General features: G+C 37.4%; 1 protein-coding gene and 1 non-coding gene across 2 annotated transcripts; both read left to right on the top strand.

Moving 5' to 3' along the window:
* Positions 1 to 3,272: 3,272 nt before the first annotated feature.
* trnal-aag (transfer RNA leucine (anticodon AAG)) lies at positions 3,273 to 3,354 on the top strand. The gene has a single exon. It is a non-coding gene; the product is annotated as a tRNA-Leu (tRNA).
* A 1,086-nt stretch (positions 3,355 to 4,440) lies between these two features.
* LOC114480679 (mitochondrial ubiquitin ligase activator of nfkb 1-A-like) lies at positions 4,441 to 13,079 on the top strand. Its single transcript, XM_028475058.1, has 6 exons — positions 4,441 to 4,712; positions 7,505 to 7,624; positions 10,706 to 10,793; positions 10,879 to 10,999; positions 12,201 to 12,432; positions 12,512 to 13,079. Exons 2-6 carry the CDS (start codon positions 7,508 to 7,510, stop codon positions 13,004 to 13,006), a joined length of 1,053 nt encoding a protein of 350 aa, XP_028330859.1. The 5' UTR covers positions 4,441 to 4,712; positions 7,505 to 7,507; the 3' UTR covers positions 13,007 to 13,079.
* Positions 13,080 to 18,073: the final 4,994 nt, after the last annotated feature.

Below are 18,073 nucleotides of genomic sequence, written 5' to 3'. Positions count from 1 at the left end.
TCCTATTGACTTGATATTGTTGTCGTTTCATTTTCTGTTGTCAGGGCCAAAATTGTTAGTTAATGTTTTTTAACATATTTACTCATAGACCTTATTCTTTTTAAGGCTTTAAGTTGAGACTTTTCATTTCTGCTGTCTCATGTTTTCTGCTCTCTTCTCGAGGTCAGCTTCCCAAAACACATCTTATCCCTCAGACACAGAGGCATCACACAGTCACATGCCTACACACACTCACATAGTCACACATACACACCCAATACACATCAATTCATACACACAAACACCATATACGCACACACCTCCAACACTCACGACAATCAGGAGATACCAGAGAACTGGTTGTTTTGACCCAAAGAAGAAACTGTCTCTTTTCACTCTCTTCTATCACCTCCACCCTGTCCTCTTTATCTCCTGGGGGGAGGAGGGAGGGGGACTGAGGGGGAATATACGTGATGAGTTAGAACTGTGTGCCACTCTGTCATCAGACGTCCGCCCGGGCGGTCACTAATTTTGTCCATCTTTGTACTCTTTTTTACTTAGTTTTATAATAAACCTTTTTTATAAAATCATCAATGCCTCGCCTGGACTCCATCATTCAACCAGAGCAATAAATCATGTCTCCAAATGAGGTCAACCGCAAATTTGCCGTGACACTGTTCATCTGTAATAAATAGTGTTGTAGTAGTAGAGACCCGTCTTGGTCTCGAGACCAAATTTTAAAGGTCTCGGTCTCGTCTCAGACTCTGAAGCATTTTGACTCAGTCTTGTCTCGGACTCGGGATTTTCCCTCAAGACCGTTCGAGACCAGCACTAATTCCTGCTATTTTTAAACTTTTATAATGGGATAATAACAAGGAGAAGAACGGGATAAAACAATCCTTTATTCATTTTTTAATCCACCCCGTATAATGACCGCAACCTTCCTTAATGTGACCGAGTGTGTGTGTGTGTGTGTGTGTGTGTGCGTGTGTGTGTGTGTGTGTATGGCTACGGTTTCAGTTTGGACCGCGGAGCGGAAGAGAGATATGAACTAATCACCTGTAAAAAGCCCAGCAAACCTCAGGAAAACACTCACCAGGAATACATATTATCTCCCTGGTAAAGACAGTAGCTCTAACAACAGGTAAAATTATAAACTGGTGAAATTACAGCCTGTGCAGCAGTATGGGGACGCATTTACTCAAGGTCCGCAAGTGTTTAATAAGTCCCTGTGTGTTTAATAAATGTGTGTGTGTCCGTGTGAAAGTCCACGTTTATGACTCTGTCCATCCATTATATCCATGTCTTTTAAGGCTTTTATTAAATAGTGTCGGCTGTAGTCCGGGCCGCCGCCATCTTGGATTATGTCATCACCAGCGCGTCATCGTCACGAGTCGCGCAAGGGCAGAATGACTCAAATAACTGTAAAGAGGTCTTATATTAGTCTATTTTCTTTTTAAAGGTGTATTTTTGTGGCTTTAGACTCCAATTATATATTTGTATATAATATCTTCCCTACAATGTAAATAGGTTCACAACTATATATATATATATATATATATATATATATATATATATATATATATATATATATATATATATATATATATATATATATATATATATATATATATATAAACTATTTTTATAGTTTCTGTTTCCACTGTATCCAGAATAATAATAATCTTTCTCACCAAGAACTGTTGATTGATTTGTCACATGACTGTTCCAGGGTTTGAGTTTGTTTTATTTAGTTTATTTATGTTATTTCTTGGCAGGAATACTTTTAAACACTTGCTGTACATTCAGCTGACATAAAAGTCTTGTTTTCAAATATGTAGAATAATTGTGAATTTATCAGTAGCAGTTTTAATATTTTAGTACATTTTTTGCGGGCACCTTTTTTTTTTCGTCAAATGTGTTTAAAAGAAACTAAATTTAAAGAGAAAATGTTATTTAAATGTCGAACCTTGTCATAATTTTATTTATTTATATATTTTTTTAAATTTAAAAAATAATGTTTATGGTCTTGGTCTTGTCTTGGTCTCTGTGCATTCTGTTCTCGGGCAAGTCTTGGTCACGGACAGTGTGGTCTTGAACACAACACTAGTAATAAATAGAGGGTTTCATCAACCTGGAAGTCGCCTTTTTGGAGATAAAGCAGCAGGTCTACGAACAGCACGCAGAAAAGAAAATCCCGAATTTTGAGACAAAATGGTGAACTACTGCCGTGTTTTTGGCTGTACCAATCGTCAAACAGTGAGACACTTTTAGGAATTTTATAGATAGGCACTTATGGCTAGCAAAGCTAAACCAGGCAAAAATCTGGACAACAGGTCAGTAAATTGTTGTTTGCAGCAGCTCTTACCTAATTTTCTAGTGTGATGATGATAATATAATTCATATTAATGCCAAAACAACCCGTCATGAGAACAGTTTCTTCCCCCAGGCTGTCACTCTAATGAACGATAAACAGTCAAAGACTGTCAGACCTGTTGCTGTGAAATAACCTTGGAACTAAATAGTAACTGTACATACACATGTATTATTTAATTTAAATCTACGTACACTCGTTAATGTATATACTGGAAAATATAACCATGTTTACTTCATCATCCTTTTGCACTACTCACCACTGCAGGTTAGCTTTTACTCTACTGATGATGTGCTGTTGCTATATTCGGATGTTGTCCAGATGTTTGCCTCGTAGATCCTGGTTTAGCTTTGTTAGCCACAAGCGCCTCCTGTCCTCTGATAACTTGTGAGATTGTTCTCCCTGATTTGTGGTAATCTATAAAACTCCAAATGTGTCTCACTGTTTGACAACTGGTACAGCTAAAAACACAGCAATTGTTCACCATCTCGAAATTTGGGATTTTCTTGTCTGGTTGCTGTTGGAGACCTGCTGATTTATCTCCAAAATGGCGGCTTCCGGGTTGATGACGTGTGGATGACGCGTAGTGAAAACCCTCTATTGATTGATTCAGCAAAGCAAAAAATAAACAAAATAGTAATAATAATAATAATAATAATAATAATAATAATAATAATAATAATAAAGAAAATGATTCAGCAAAGCAAAACCTCTGACAATGTCTCTGTATGCAATATTAGGTACTGAACACGAAAGTAAGCTCAAAACTCTATCAGTAACCTTTTAAATAATAATGATAATAAACTATTTTAAAAAATGCAACTGGTTTCAATGCGTTCCCGAGCAGCAGCAAACTGGAAAACCGTACATCACTTTGATGTAGCATTTATATAGGCAGCTTCCCGCCTATAGTTCTGCAGGTAGCGTGGCCGAGCGGTCTAAGGCGCTGGATTAAGGCTCCAGTCTCTTCGGGGGCGTGGGTTCGAATCCCACCGCTGCCAACAAGTTTTGGCGCGTTTTCTTTTGCCTTTATTAACTATATTTATTAACTTTACTTGGAAAAATAAAAAGCACAACTTGAAAAAAGATATACTTTCAGGATCCAGGAAAGAAGGGGATTTTGAACTGTTACATTTTGTTGATTTGAACTATACTTTTAGGATTAAATGGATAATGTCTCAAAACTCCAAACTCTATCTGGCATTTTATTCCAAATAATATCTTGGTGGTCTTCATTTTTTACTCACTTATAATTATAATATAATACAAATTATAATACAAATTACCATTAAAATTATGTCAATTTTATCAACAGGCTCTTCTATCTTAGAAAATGTGTTACTCTCACAATTTCTCCCTGCACAAATCTATAATTTTAAATAATGAAAACATTACAATCAGAAGGAAATCAATATTTAGACAAAACTGTATAATTATTATTATTATTATTATTATTATTATTATTATTATTATTATTATTTATAAGAGTGGAACCTTTTCTAATGGTAAATGGTTTAGATATCATGGACCGAAAGTGCAACAAACATATACGATACATGTTATGAAAAGAGGAAAATATCTAGCTGATTTCATTGTAAACCTGTTCATTTCATATGGTAAATTATATATTCACAAATGTAGGTTCAACAAATCTACTCCTCACTTTGTAAGCTTTCTGTGTGAATTTAAAGAATACATCAAACTATATCCCTTATTCAGAAAAACAAAAAGCATCCAAACCTTGACAATATACAATAGTATAATGGAAATGGAATCATCACTAATTTACCATTATTTATTTATTTTTGTATATGTGATTCTTGCTTGTCCCCTCTCTCTATATTTTTATAAGGTACACTCCTGACTTGTTGTAAATTTTTATTTTTCAATAAAAAAAATTAATTAAAAAAACAAGACAAAATGGTTGGTTCCTCTTGGCCATGGTTCACTCATAATCCAGTGGGTGGCGGTAATACAACTTTCAGGATGTCAACCGCCATACAATACAAAAGAAGAAGAAGAAGAATAGTTTGTAAACAGGCTGAATCCAAATGTTCACCTCCTATCTCCTTTCCTATCCACTTTTCCTTAACCCCGTGGATGATGTCACGGTTTTAAGGAAAGGAGTTAGGAAAAGGCGATCACTTTTTTCTTGACGATCAGTTGCACTTCCACCGCAAAGTGGTGACGTCATAATCCTGTGGCCGCGCCTCCTTCCCCCGGGAAATTCGAACGTTCTTTTACCTTGGCCACTTCAAAGCCATTAAAAACGTAGGCATCGAATGTGGGCGGACACGTTAACAGTGCTGCCATCTTGAATCTGTGCCTGAGGAAGCAGTGGTCAATACGACAGGAAGAGGTATTTCTCAATCAATTTTGAACCGATTTCCAAACTGTTTAATTTTTTAAAAACATCACACATGGAGCTATGATACAAGGTGCTTGGATATATTTAAAATGCTGGTTTTACCACTCAACACTTAATCTCCACACCCATATTTTTGAATATTTCAGTTCCTTGGCCACAATAATTAATGAACTATTGATGATAATAATAATAATAATAATAATAATTGTCAGGTTCTGTTTGATATTTAGCCCTTGGGGTATTTTGGAAATAAACATGGAGTGGTTCCAAGAACGCTATGCGTCCATCTTGCCTCCATCTCTCCTTGCGTTTGGGTCCACACCTCCACTCAACCGTGACAATAATAATAATAATAATAATAATAATAATAATAATAATAATAATAATAATAATAATAATAACAAAACAATATAAGAATCCAGTAACTATAATACAATAATAAAAACAATAATATTAATAATAAACAATATTTATTATATTGATATTACTACTAGTACTACTACTACTACTACTAATAATAATAATAATAATAATAATAATAAAAGAATGTATTAATAATAATATAGCAATAATAGCAATAATGATAATAATATTACAATATTATGAGAATATAATGATAATTATAAGAATAGCAATAACAATAATACAGTAGTAGTACAATTATACAATAATATTAATAATTGTCAAATACAGTGTATAGCCTATAACAATGTTGTCAATAACACCCTGAGCACATCTGAACGTTTTCTAGGTTTCTTTTGTTTTATTTATGTCTGTCTATCCACCTACCTACCTATCTATCCATCTATTTATCTCTGACGTTTGTTACAAACAAACCCCGTGAAAATTCCTTGAGAATTGAGCGATTTATGACAACTTTAATTGTGTGAGCTGAGCACATCATTCCTCTAGAGATGACTGTAGGAGCAAGTGTCACCCGTCCAAGATGGCCCCCCTGTTGACGCACCCATAGATATCATATAAAGGCGAGATGTCTCGTCCGCACTTGCGGCCATCCTGTCAGGGTCAGCTCGCTCCGCCATAATTGTGTAGTAGTTGTGCATGTACTTTTTAAACAAGAATAACTTGCTCAATTTTCAAATGGTTTAGTTTGTAATAAAGGTCAGAGGTGTCGTTTTAACACTGCACTTATGGATAATTATATTACACTTCCGGTCAATAGTTTTGGATGACCTACTTATTTCCACATTGGACTTCAGATAGGTGCAATGAACACACACACACACACACACACACACACACACACACACGGTATTAATATGTCAAATCAATATATGAGCTACTAAAACTCGGCGTACAGAATGGCAACACGAGATATATGTATACTTTTATTATAGGATTATTACTAATATGATAAAATAATTTTAATTATTACATGTTTAGTTTAAATAAGTAATAATTAAAAATATTGTATCATCGTAATATTTTATAAATGTGACATTTATTTGCAATAAAAAAATGTACAAGATTTCCGTTTACAAATACACATCAAGAAATACTGCATGTTGAAATCCCAGAACGAGACTACTGTGGAGGTATACACATGGAGTACAGAGATAAAAAATGACCCAAAAAACATAGTGGAATCAATAAATAATATTTATTATATAAGGATACTTCAGATTACATTTTAAGACTAACCACATTAAAATAGTGATAAAAAGGTGTCCAAAAGAAACATTCGGTGATTGATTAAACAATTAAACATATTCTAAATAGCCTTGCGTCAACAACAATATTGCAATTCTGTTATGTCAGCCCCGCTGTTCCTTTGTAACAGGACCTGTATTGTACATACTTACACTAAGTAACTAAATATATCCTAAATATAGTCATAGTGTTGTAATATCTTACATGTGAAAGGTGATCCCACAGACTCTGGTTCCAACAGAACGGCGATTAAAGTATCCGTCGGCTGCACAAAAGTCTGGAATCTTCACTTCAATCTTCATTCAGCAATTTGCTAAAGGAAACATAACGTCAGATGTTTTTTTTAAAACAAACTTTCTTAACAAGTTCAATCTAGTGGTCTCAGCCTTACACAACTATGCTCCATGATTAAGTTGTTTCTTGAAGGGAGAAGCTGCAATTTTAACATTTGAAAACATCCAGAATTGTAGCCACGTTAATAAGAAAGCAAACTGTATCCAAATCCGTCAAGATTTCAGCGAGATAAAAGTATTTACATTCGGCAGATCACTCACCTTCCCTCTGGTTCCGCAAGACTCAGTCAGAGAGCTGCCCGGGGCAAGATGGCCGCCAGTGATGCCATGGCAGAATCCGCCTTAAGGCATCTAGCCTTTATGATATCTATGGCTGCAGCAGTCGATGCGGCGTCTACATATTGGTGGCCACCACTTAAACCACCACTTAAACACTTCCGGGGGTTAAAGAACAGTGGTAGGAGTTAACTGCCAGGTGAGGGCGGTAATGCGACAAAGAGGGTGCAAGAAAAACCCAAAGAAGAAGGAAAATAACACGATGAAAAGCATATTTTCTCTTCAAGGTTTTTAGAACCGTACAAAACAACAAACGCGATTAGACGGAATTAACAGGAAATGTACGACTTGCTTTCTGGCCTCAGCTGTCCATGCTTCTGCTTAAGCCTTTTTTTCAACTTTTAAAGGTCGCTTTTGATTTCTCTAGAATCCTTAGCAGGTGAACAGCTAAATTGTATTAATTAAACGCTAACTACAGTTATAAAAAGCTTGAACATGAAGTCAGATTTGTGCTGATGTGTTTTACTGTGTCTGTTTGTGCAGGAAATGGAAGAGTTTTCTGTGACGGCTTCAGAAGTATTATGTACGGTAGCCAGTTTGGTCCTGTCAGGAATCAGCTATATCATTTACAGGAGAAGTCGAGCCGATGTTGAACAACTTAATGTAAGTTTTTATTTTAATTTTTACTGTAAATCTTAATCTACAGTTTTCTACAAGTTTGTTGCATGTGGACGTTTGTGGAATCTGGTTTTAAAAGTTATTGCAGGGCTGCCCAGTTTCAGAAAATGACAAGAGTGAGACTTTAGTGACATGATGCGTTCTGGCGGGAAAAATATGTTGGCCTTTTTCAACATGGCTTTGACCTGTTTTAACGTTGATTTATACCTTAAGACTGACGTCCTCACCTCCATGCCAGCAGCTCTCCCTGCACTGTGGCCGCCTGATGCTAGTTTTAATCAACCAGAAATTAGAAATGAAAATTGTAACAAGAATTTTGACAAAAAACATTTATTTGTCAATATTTCATTTCAACCAACACTCCATCATTTATCTGGGGACATGTCACATGTTGTAGGTGTTTGCCGCAAATTTTGATGCCTTGATGACAGAGGCAGGGGGCTCCCACTTAAAACACTGTGGCCCAAGGCAGTGCTACCTTTACCTCAGCGCTCCTTGTCTGCAACAGAAAGGAGGTCATTAAAAAGATAATCATGTAAAAAATGTTAAAACATCAAGTGTTTTTTGATTGAAAGAATGTCTTAGCAGCAGACTCAAGGTCCGTAGGCATTTATGTACAAAAATAGTCATGGAGAGTGCCTCTCCTTGTTTAAATTTAGGTTAACGCTATGTGGAGATGAGGATGGAGAGCTGACAGCTGATGCAGTGGTCAAGCGTTTAACGTACTTTACAAAATCTTCATTGTTTTATTGCTTCGTCACATTATACAGATTGTAGATTTTGTAAAATACATTAACCGCTTGGCCACTGCATCAGCTGTCAGCTCTCAATCCTCATCTCCACATAGCGTTAACCTAAATTTAAACAAGGAGAGGCACTCTCCATGATTATTTTTGTTCATAAATGACTCAAAGAACCTTTTTCAAACAATCTGTGGAGGCAAATTTCAGCATCCTTCTTTTACAGTTAAGAAAAATGACTTTGTTTCGGTCAGAAAACTGGCTGCTGCGCTAAAAAGACACAGCCCTCTGTCTCCAAATCCTCGCTTCTGATTGGTCAATCCCACACACGGGGGAGAGGGGAGGGGCCATTTCTACGAGCATGAATCAGTTTTGCTACAGACGTCTCGCAAAATGTGTTGCAAACTCAAGCAGCGCAGATTCACACGAGAAAAGTAGTTTGTACATCTGTAGCGGCAGATTTGAGAAGTTGTAACCGGAGAGTTGTGGTTGTAAACGATCATTTACGCAAGTAATCAAAAACGTGAATAAATGTTGGATTACAAGTTTGCAGCTGTAACTTTATGTGTAAATATCAGTCTATACATTTTTGTCCATCATTTGTGACATTAAATTTATTTCACGTGTGTGGATTTTTTATACACAAGCTCAAATCACATTCTACAAGCTCTCACATCACATTTTACAAGCTCTCACATTTTGCAACATACACAGTTGATCAACAGTGGATTATTATATTATTACAGCACTGATATGAAGCTGTATGGACACAAATTCTTTAAATCTAAGTAACTCAAAAGTAACTTTTTCCAGTAACGCATTACTTTTTGGTGTAAGTAATCAAAATAGTAACTGAGTTACTTGTGAATGAAGTAACTCGTAATGGTAACTAGTTACTTTTTTCAGTAACTAGCACAACACTGACTATAACACACACAGCAATATTTAAACAGTGATCTCGGAACTTTTTTTCTGAAAGGATGTCGACGACTCGGTGCGTGTTGTGTGAGGAAGATAGTGTGTGAGGAAGGGCTATACTCTGTTCAGCCGATCCAGGCGGTTCTGGCCTTCGCAGCTGGGTTAGAGAAAGGCTCGTGGCTTACCCCAATGGGTCGCAGGCAGGGCTTCTTTTTCGGCTGTTACGCACGTCACTAGATGCTGGATTCGTCCGAACCAAGCAGCTGTTGATTCCAAAAATCTAAATGTTTCAACTAAAAATAAAATGAAATAAATGAAAAGGTGGGGAAAGGAAACGCATTGAGCATGAAACGCCAGCATCTCAAAAACTGAAATTTTGGGCGGTTTTCTTCCTTTTAAAAGAATATCTTTGAGACTCGTCTCCCAAGAGGGAAGCTTCGTTGATTGGTTTAAAGTTGCCAGCATCTCAGATGGCTGCCTTTGGGTGTGTCTGGGGTGTGTGTTTATGTGAGACAAAGACAAACAGGAGGGATGATTCCTAGATTTACACATAAACCATAATAATAAGTTCAGCATATTCAAATAATCTTTTCAACATCATATCTTGAAATATCATGTATTAAGAGTTTGATACCAAACACGACTGGAAAATAGCCTAATATTACTTTGTTATGTTATGCCTCTTCTTTACTATATGGTTGCAGTAGATACCTTAAACTAACTTTTGTGATGTTTTTTGGTATTTTTAAGCACTTTTTAAATGACGAAACATTTAAAATAGCATTCTGTGGGTATAAAATTATCTGAAAAGAGTGGAATAGGACAGACAATATTTGCAATTTCAATTTCTGCAGAAACCATTCCAATAATGTTTTCATTTGTGACTTTTCAAACATAATACAATTTCTTTGTTCTCCCTTCTTCACTGGGACACATCTCGGAGAAGGGGCCTGGAAAGTGTCCTGTGACATTTCACCACAGGGGGTCAGGGGTCAGTGGGACAGTTCTGTGATCTTACAGCATCCCAAAGGTATCTGTTTGTAAAGGAGGGGGAAGACGGATGTTCTTCCCCCGTGTGGAGTCGTAAAGAGGGTTCGTACTGAACATTTCAAAGTGTTGTGCCAGTCTTTTCGGCTACACTATTGGGTTCAAAGGCCGCATAGTGGGGTTAGCTATGCACCTCAAAGTTGCTGGGGCAGTTATGTTGTAAACAGTTTGTGATAAAGAAACAGGCTCCTTGGTTAATTCCTGTTAGAAAGAGGGTCTTTTGGCTTGATGTGGTTTGGTTCCCTACAAAGACATATGATTATAGTATTACACACAAAGAGAAACCATGAATAATAATCCATTCCAAAATGATCTACTGTCTACTTTAGCATGTGTTCTAATGTGTGTTTTGTCATTTCAGAAAGCCCTACACCTCCCTATAGATGAGAGTCTCAAAGACCTTATTAGGGTTACTCCAGGAGAAAGTCTCCAATATGCTGTCATTGAAGGTAATTGTGGTTCTGCTGATGTGTTTGGTTACCAATTCACTTCAGTGTGTTTTAACCATTCCCCTCCTTTCTGCCACTCTTTTAGGTACAGTGAAGTCAATCGGTGAACCTTTGAGGAGCCAATTCTACACGAACACATTAGGCGTGTTGCAGAAATTTACATTGTGTGACTACTGGCTCCAGTGGAACAGCACGTCACGCTCATGGTGAGAAACTGAGTCAATGAACTACACTACAAGTGTGTTTCTGTGTTTTCCAGTTATAATGCACAGTCGTTTGACGTAGCTCAATAAGTGTGCATTCCAAAAAAGTGAAAATTGAATGAATTTCTAAAATGCTTTAATTAAATTAAAGGTCAAGTAATATTACATCAGATTCCTAAGGAAGAGAAATCAATCTCCCAGTTCTTAGTGCCTTGTTTACAGTGGCATCATATGTCGAATTTCAAACCAGTCTAAAAGACTAGGGATGCACCGAAATGAAAATTCTTGGCTGAAACCAAAAATCAGAAAATGCATTTATGCCTCTGAATGTGTACTAACCTCACTAAAATTAAAACATTGCAATTGCATGAAAAAACAAAAAAATCGATTAAAAATATTTATTTAGCACTGAAATTCCAACAATGCACAACATTAAATACAATGTTTAACTTGACCCCACTCATACATTAAATAATATTGTACAGGCCTTTCACTGACTAGGCTGCTGAAAGAGTCACATTAAATATGTTCTCTCAATAAAACACAAAGGGCATTGAAATTCTTGATGAAAATCAGCTTCTTAGCTTTATTTATTATCCAAACACACAGAGCTCTGTATCGTTATAACGCGGACTAAGTGCAGTTGTGATAAAGTCCAGAGGATCTCTGAGAAACGTGCGCTGACAGACTGAAACCAGAAACAGAAATTGCAATATGACAGAGAATATACCCTCACCTTCATGTTTTGGGCCAAGGTTATGCATTTACGTGATATTTTCCACCAGAAATGGTTGAGTAAAGAGAGGAAAACTTCAAATGTCACCATGAAATCTTGCGATATGAAACTGTGTCTACTAAGTGTAGCAAAAAACAGACGTATGTCAACACACACACTAGGTAATTAGGCACATTTCTACAGCAGAGAAATGTGAAATTAATAATAATAGATTAACTCAGTTAGCATGTTTGGCATGTTTTCAGTGAACTCAATAGTCCGTAGTGACATTTAGTTAGGTATAGCCAATGAAAGGGAAATAAAAGGGAATTTGGGACATTTTGAAATGGATAATCTGAGTCTGTAGACTAAGTAACTCAAACTGCTGGTAACCTCAAAGTGTTGCTTTGGAATTGAAGTTAAGGGATTGTTAGACATTTTCAAAACAATGTGTTTCCTAATCCTGTGGATTCGATATGCCTGTTCCAGGGACAAGAGAGACCAGGTTATCCATGACAAATCCTCCATGGTACCCTTTGTGTTGGTGGGCTCAGATGAAACCACAGTCAGGGTCCAGAACCCTTTCCATGCCTCTGGAGATTACATGGAGACGGTTTACCAGAAGTTCCACCAGAACTTTTCTACTTTTGGTGAAACCTTAGGACAATACTTCAGTGGGGTGAAGCCTGAAGGGAAACTGGAGATCGAGAAAATGCTCAAGGTCAGAATCTCATGTTATTTATATCGTAATGTTTCCAAATAGATTCTTGGTTGTAAAGTACTGGACTTGTCTGTTCCAGGTGGGCACCACACTCACAGGCGTTGGCAAGTTAATCATGGAAACAGATGGAACTCTGAGCCTCCGAGCTCCTACCAATGGAGCCAAGTACCTCCTCAGCTTCAGAGACTTTTCCCATGTGAAGGAAGTAGCTTTGTCTTCCACTTTTTTGTGGAAGTTTCAATTCATTATCTGTGCTCTATTAGGGGTGGGATGGCTTTCCTGGATTGGTTTTCGCTACTACCGCCATTTGAAAGCTCTCTGGAGGCAGGAACAGGAACAAAGGAAATTTGAAAGGCTGATGGCAGAGCTTCTAAACACCTCTGAACTTCAAGATGGACAGGACAACCAACCGGACAATACCTGCGTGATCTGCCTCAACCGGTCACGTAACTGTGCCCTGTTGGACTGTGGACATGTGTGCTGCTGCTACACATGCTATCAGGCCTTACCACAGCCACTCTGCCCTATCTGCAGACAGGCCATCATCAGAGTGCTTCCACTGTATCACAGCTGAGGTGACACTGTGACTGCAAGGCCTTGGTGTGCTTTACAATCCCTGTTCCAATAAAAGTGAATTGAAAGGACAATTGCCAAGTTTTTACGATGTTGAAATTAATTGGTTAAAAACACTTTTGAGACTTTTGCTGTTTTGAAAGGTTTGTACTGTATGTTTGTAATCAGAAGAATTAAAAACTTTCAACTAGGGATGTAACGATTAATCGTAAGGCAGTTAAAAATCGATGCTCTGAAAATTGAATCGCAGTACTTTTTTTAACCAGCAGAGGGCGCTATATATTAATCCTTCCAGAAGCGGATGTGACGGGCGGAATCTGCTACTATTTTCTTTCTGGCCGCCATTTACTGTTAAACATGCTCATAAATGATTCTTTACCCCTTTAGCACCGAAAGAATATCTGTAATATTACGTGAATATCTGTAAAAGTCACGTTTTTCTATTAGCTCTGTCTGCTAGCATAGCATCTCTTCTTCACTGGTGGAATAACTGCATGCCAACTGACCACTGGGTTACCAGCGCCCTCTGCTGGTCTAAACAAATATCTGACGTAAATACAGTAAAATGAATAAATTTATTTATTTCATTCAAGATTTATTTTTAGTTAAATTGCATCATTTTGAATAGTTTATCAAGAGATTCTTTTGACAATGAAAAATAAAAGGAAAATAGTACAGTTTTTTCCCCAAAAAAATAAAGAAATATTTTTCAGTCATTTGTCAACATTCCCATTTTGTAAAATAAATCGTGAGGAAATCGTATCGTGAACCCAGTATCGTGAATCGAATCGTATCGGGAGTTGAGTGAATCGTTACATCCCTACTTTCAACTGTTCAGCAGATCTGCAACGTTGTTGTTTTTGTTATTTATGAAGGGGGAATATGATGCTCAGAAATGTAAACGATGAATGACTGGGGAGTAGGGCTGCATGATTATTGGCCAAGATGATAATCACGATTATCTTGATCAATATTGTAATCACAATTATAATCACAATTATTCATCATGTTAGGGAAAAATCTGTATTTCTTTTGAACTACTTTAAAAAAAAAAAAAAAACAATATATGCACAGTTTACAGTGCAAAATGAAGCTTTAAATACAAATTATACCAAAAGAAAAATATATTAACCCAAAAATTTAAAATGTACCAAGGGTTAACTGAATAAATACACTATTACAGAGTGCTTTCACAAAATGCAACTCACTGGAAATAATTGCAGCTCACGGCTCTCATCACTCCACCAAAATTACTGAAAGCTGCCACTGACTAATGGTTGAGAAAGTGTCTGATTAGATATGCAACAGAGTAGGGCTGTCCCAATACAACAGTTTCACTTCCGATACGACACCGATATTGCAGCCTTGTGTAATGGCCGGTACAGATATTGATCAGCACGAATCATACATACTTTTATTACTTATTTTGTACTGTGGAATGTTAGAAAAGGCTTGATCAAGTGATGTTACTCAAACAGAGAACAATAGTCAACAATTCAAGTCCACTTCAGTTATTTTTTACTGTCAGTATATGGTGGGAACAACAGAGGGTGGGGACAAAAACATCAAAAACTTATCGGAGAGCTTATTTTGGAGATTGTAGATACAGTCCGATAAAATCCAATATTCGTTTTCTGGCTGATATCGGACCGATATCCGATATCAATATCTGATCGGGACACCCCTACAGCAGAGCACACATTTTAAATGTAAATATTGCCAAAGATCAGGTTAATTTAATCCTGGCAACTAAAATTGTGATCACGATAAATATGTGATTAATTGTGTTCGCCCAGGCAGAAAAGTGGTATGACATCACTCCTGGCTCCAGATGACTCAGCAAATCTATTAAAGATTTTCAAACCTACAATATAAAATACAGCATGAGAGAGCGCTTAGAACTGCAGGGGCGATATACTGTAACTGTCGGTCATTCAAAAAGTTCACGAGACAAACTGATGTCCACTCAAAGGTTTGATCTTCACAGAAGAATTGACAGGTGGAGCACCGTGAAAACTGAAATAACAAAGACGATTCACAGTTTGACACAAATTACCATATAAATGTCACACATACTATTTAAACCATCAGCATTAAATAACAATATTTACCGTGTTCGCCTGATGATCAACAGAAAAAAGGGAGCAAAAATAGGACAGTGGGTGTATATTTTCTGTGCTGTAAACCTGTAAATCCTTTCCAGTAAACTTCCGTCGCACAATTACGTCACTCTCAAACTTTATTAACAGGACAAATATGACGGACAAATAAATAAAATACACTGACATTAAAATGACAGTACCAAAGCAGACATTATATATTTGAATGAAAAATTAAATAATATGACAACTGTAATAAAATCAACCTCTCATGTTGTCATGGCAACTTAAACAGACTGACAGCATCAGCTACACTCCCACCAAAATTACCTTTGATCAAGAACACACACATATTTGAAAATATGAACCCTCTTTTTTCCAAAATAAATCAATGGTAATTTTCAAGTACTTCTTCCACTTGTAACCGTGTGACTCAGTAATGTAAGTGTATTTTTATATCTTTTAGCTCAGACCAATACAATAATACTTCAATACATAGATGAAAGCCATTAACTACATGAATCCTGAAAAAGTTAGTACATATTTAGGAAATAGTAACTCTAATTGGCTAACTATTCAGTGAAAGGCAAAAGATTCAGCTGCGTTCTACAACATCTAACATCTGAATGAGCCTTTCAATAATGGATGTCTTGCTTAGACGTTCACCATCTTTTCTCATCTTTGGCTGTCCCATCTTAAGGGTCACTCTTCTCACCAGTTCGTCATCATCTTCATGAGCATCAAGGACTCTGGCAAGTTTCCAATCGTTACGAGGAGCCTCGTCTTCCTTCAAAATGACAATGTCGCCAACTTTTACATGTCTCCTTTGTGCGTGCCATTTTTGCCTTAGATTGATGTTTGCAAGATATTCCCTTCTCCATCTACTCCAAAACTGTTCAGAAAGGTATTGGCCCTTTCTCCAGGGCTTTAGTGCATACAGGTCATCTGTGATGAAGTGTCCAGGTTGAAGTAGTGCAATGGAGACTTCATTGTGAGAATATGGTTCGGAGTCAGTGGCTTTGGGGTCATTTATACCGTCTACTGTTAGTGGGCAGTTGTTCACAATAGACATGGCTTCATAAAAATAAGTCTTCAAAGAAGCATCGTCTAATCTTCCAGCACCACAATCAAAAACTGAACTTAGCACACTCCTCACGGTTCTGATCTGCCTTTCCCATATGACTCCAACATGACTAGCACTTGGCGTGTTCATGCAAAAGTCGCACTGTCTATCTGCCAGATAATAATGATCCATTTCATACAGAGCTTTTTCCCATTTCTTTTTTTGCTCCGACAAAGTTCGTGCCCTGATCTATTCTTATGTGCCTAACGGCTCCTCCAATGGCAATGAAGCATCTAAGAACATTGATAAATTAATCTGTTGTCATGTCTTCTAGCATCTCAATATGAATTGTTATGGAACACAGACACGTGAATAGGAGACCATATCTTTTTTTAACTTTGCGACCTTGCTTTGTTCGGAAAGGGCCAAAACAGTCCATACCGCAGTATGTAAACGGTGGTGTGGGATTGACTCAATCAGAAGGCAAGTCTGCCATTCGTTGTTCCTCTAGTGGCCTGTGAGCTTTTCTGCAGAGGACACACTGTCTTATATACTGAGCCACTGCCTTACTGCCACCAACGATCCAGTAGCCACTGGCTCTCAACTTGTTCAGGGTTTGACCCCTGCCTTGATGTTTAGTTTTTTCATGGCAGTGTGCTAATATAAGACGAGTGATGACACCATCTCTTGGGAGAATTGTTGGTTGTCTGAGATCAAGAGATGCATTTGTGTTCTTAAGACGTCCTCCTACTCTCATGATATTATCTTGAAGACGTGGGTCAAGCTGGTAGAGTTTGTGGTTACGAGGCAGTCTTCCAGATGTCTTGCTGAGGATGCATAGCTCCTCTTTGAATGCATCTTGCTGTGCAAGATTTATCAGTGTGAGTGAAGCTTGTCTTCTTTCCTCAAAGGTTCTGTTTTCTTACATTTCTTTATAAGTCTTTGAATGCGGGCAATTTCATTAACGGCTGTAGTCCATTTTGAGAACCGTGCATGTCGTTCTTGGAAGTCTATGTGCTTTGTTGCATCAGTTTTCAGCACATGGGTTATCTTGACCTCAGGATCTCCCAGCAGCAACTCTGTTGTTTCCTTGCTAGCAACTACTTCTTACATTTTCTCCACACTCTTGGTTGAACACTGCGTATGCGCACACATATCAGTAGCTCTACAATCGGTTTAAAAGTGTGGAGAAAATGTAAGTAGCCAAATGATTGGCTGAAAGCAAACACTCCTGATTGGCTGATTAATCTGTCAATCACTTTTATCGGCCAATGGTGACGTTTGTTGACCTGTGATGTCAGGGCAGTCTCAAAATTCACCACACAGAAATTTCTCACAAATACGCAGAGGTTTCACAGCACAGAAGCAGTTTGTAAATGCACATTCAGCAATTTGCATTATCTGTGGATTTATATTACAAGTGTGCCTCAAAATAATATTTGTGAAGTAGATCGTGTGCATTTCAGAATTTATATTACAAGTTTGCATAAAATATATATTTGCGAAACAGATTGTGTGCATTTGTGAATTTGAAATACAACTGCGAAACAAAGCATGTGCATTTGTGAAAAATCCTGCAGGAGTTCATTCATTATGATACTGTTCTGATTCCATACTGCATGCACACAAACAACACATGCACTACAGAGTTCTAGTATAACAATTACAAATCAAACATAATGTAAATCAAGCAGCAGTAATTACCTTTCAAGAGGAAAAGTCGCTAATTCCATCTTCTACTCCTCCAGACCATACACTGTACAAAAAATATGGCGCAACAGCCGTCAAAAGGGGCGGAGCCTGTGAGCAACAGCGTCAGACAGCCCATCAAACACAATCCTGGCTCTGATTGGTTCTTTTTGCTCGGTCGTGGTGCATTCTGGCAATCTGCCAAAGGCAGCAGGAG

The sequence above is a fragment of the Gouania willdenowi genome, chromosome 18 (assembly GCF_900634775.1).
Source record: "Gouania willdenowi chromosome 18, fGouWil2.1, whole genome shotgun sequence".
Classification (NCBI taxonomy): Eukaryota; Metazoa; Chordata; class Actinopteri; order Blenniiformes; family Gobiesocidae; genus Gouania; species Gouania willdenowi.
The sequence above is the reverse complement of the archived record's forward strand: the minus strand, read 5'-3'. Positions and strand labels throughout refer to the sequence as shown.

What these genes read in the sequence shown, in the direction of transcription:
- LOC114480679 (XM_028475058.1), top strand. Translation starts at nt 7,508, where the DNA reads ATGGAAGAGTTTTCTGTGACGGCTTCAGAAGTATTATGTACGGTAGCC. An exon ending in CCGATGTTGAACAACTTAAT is followed by an intron (nt 7,625 to 10,705) that starts GTAAGTTTTTAT and finishes TTGTCATTTCAG; the next exon opens with AAAGCCCTACACCTCCCTAT. An exon ending in CCAATATGCTGTCATTGAAG is followed by an intron (nt 10,794 to 10,878) that starts GTAATTGTGGTT and finishes CCACTCTTTTAG; the next exon opens with GTACAGTGAAGTCAATCGGT.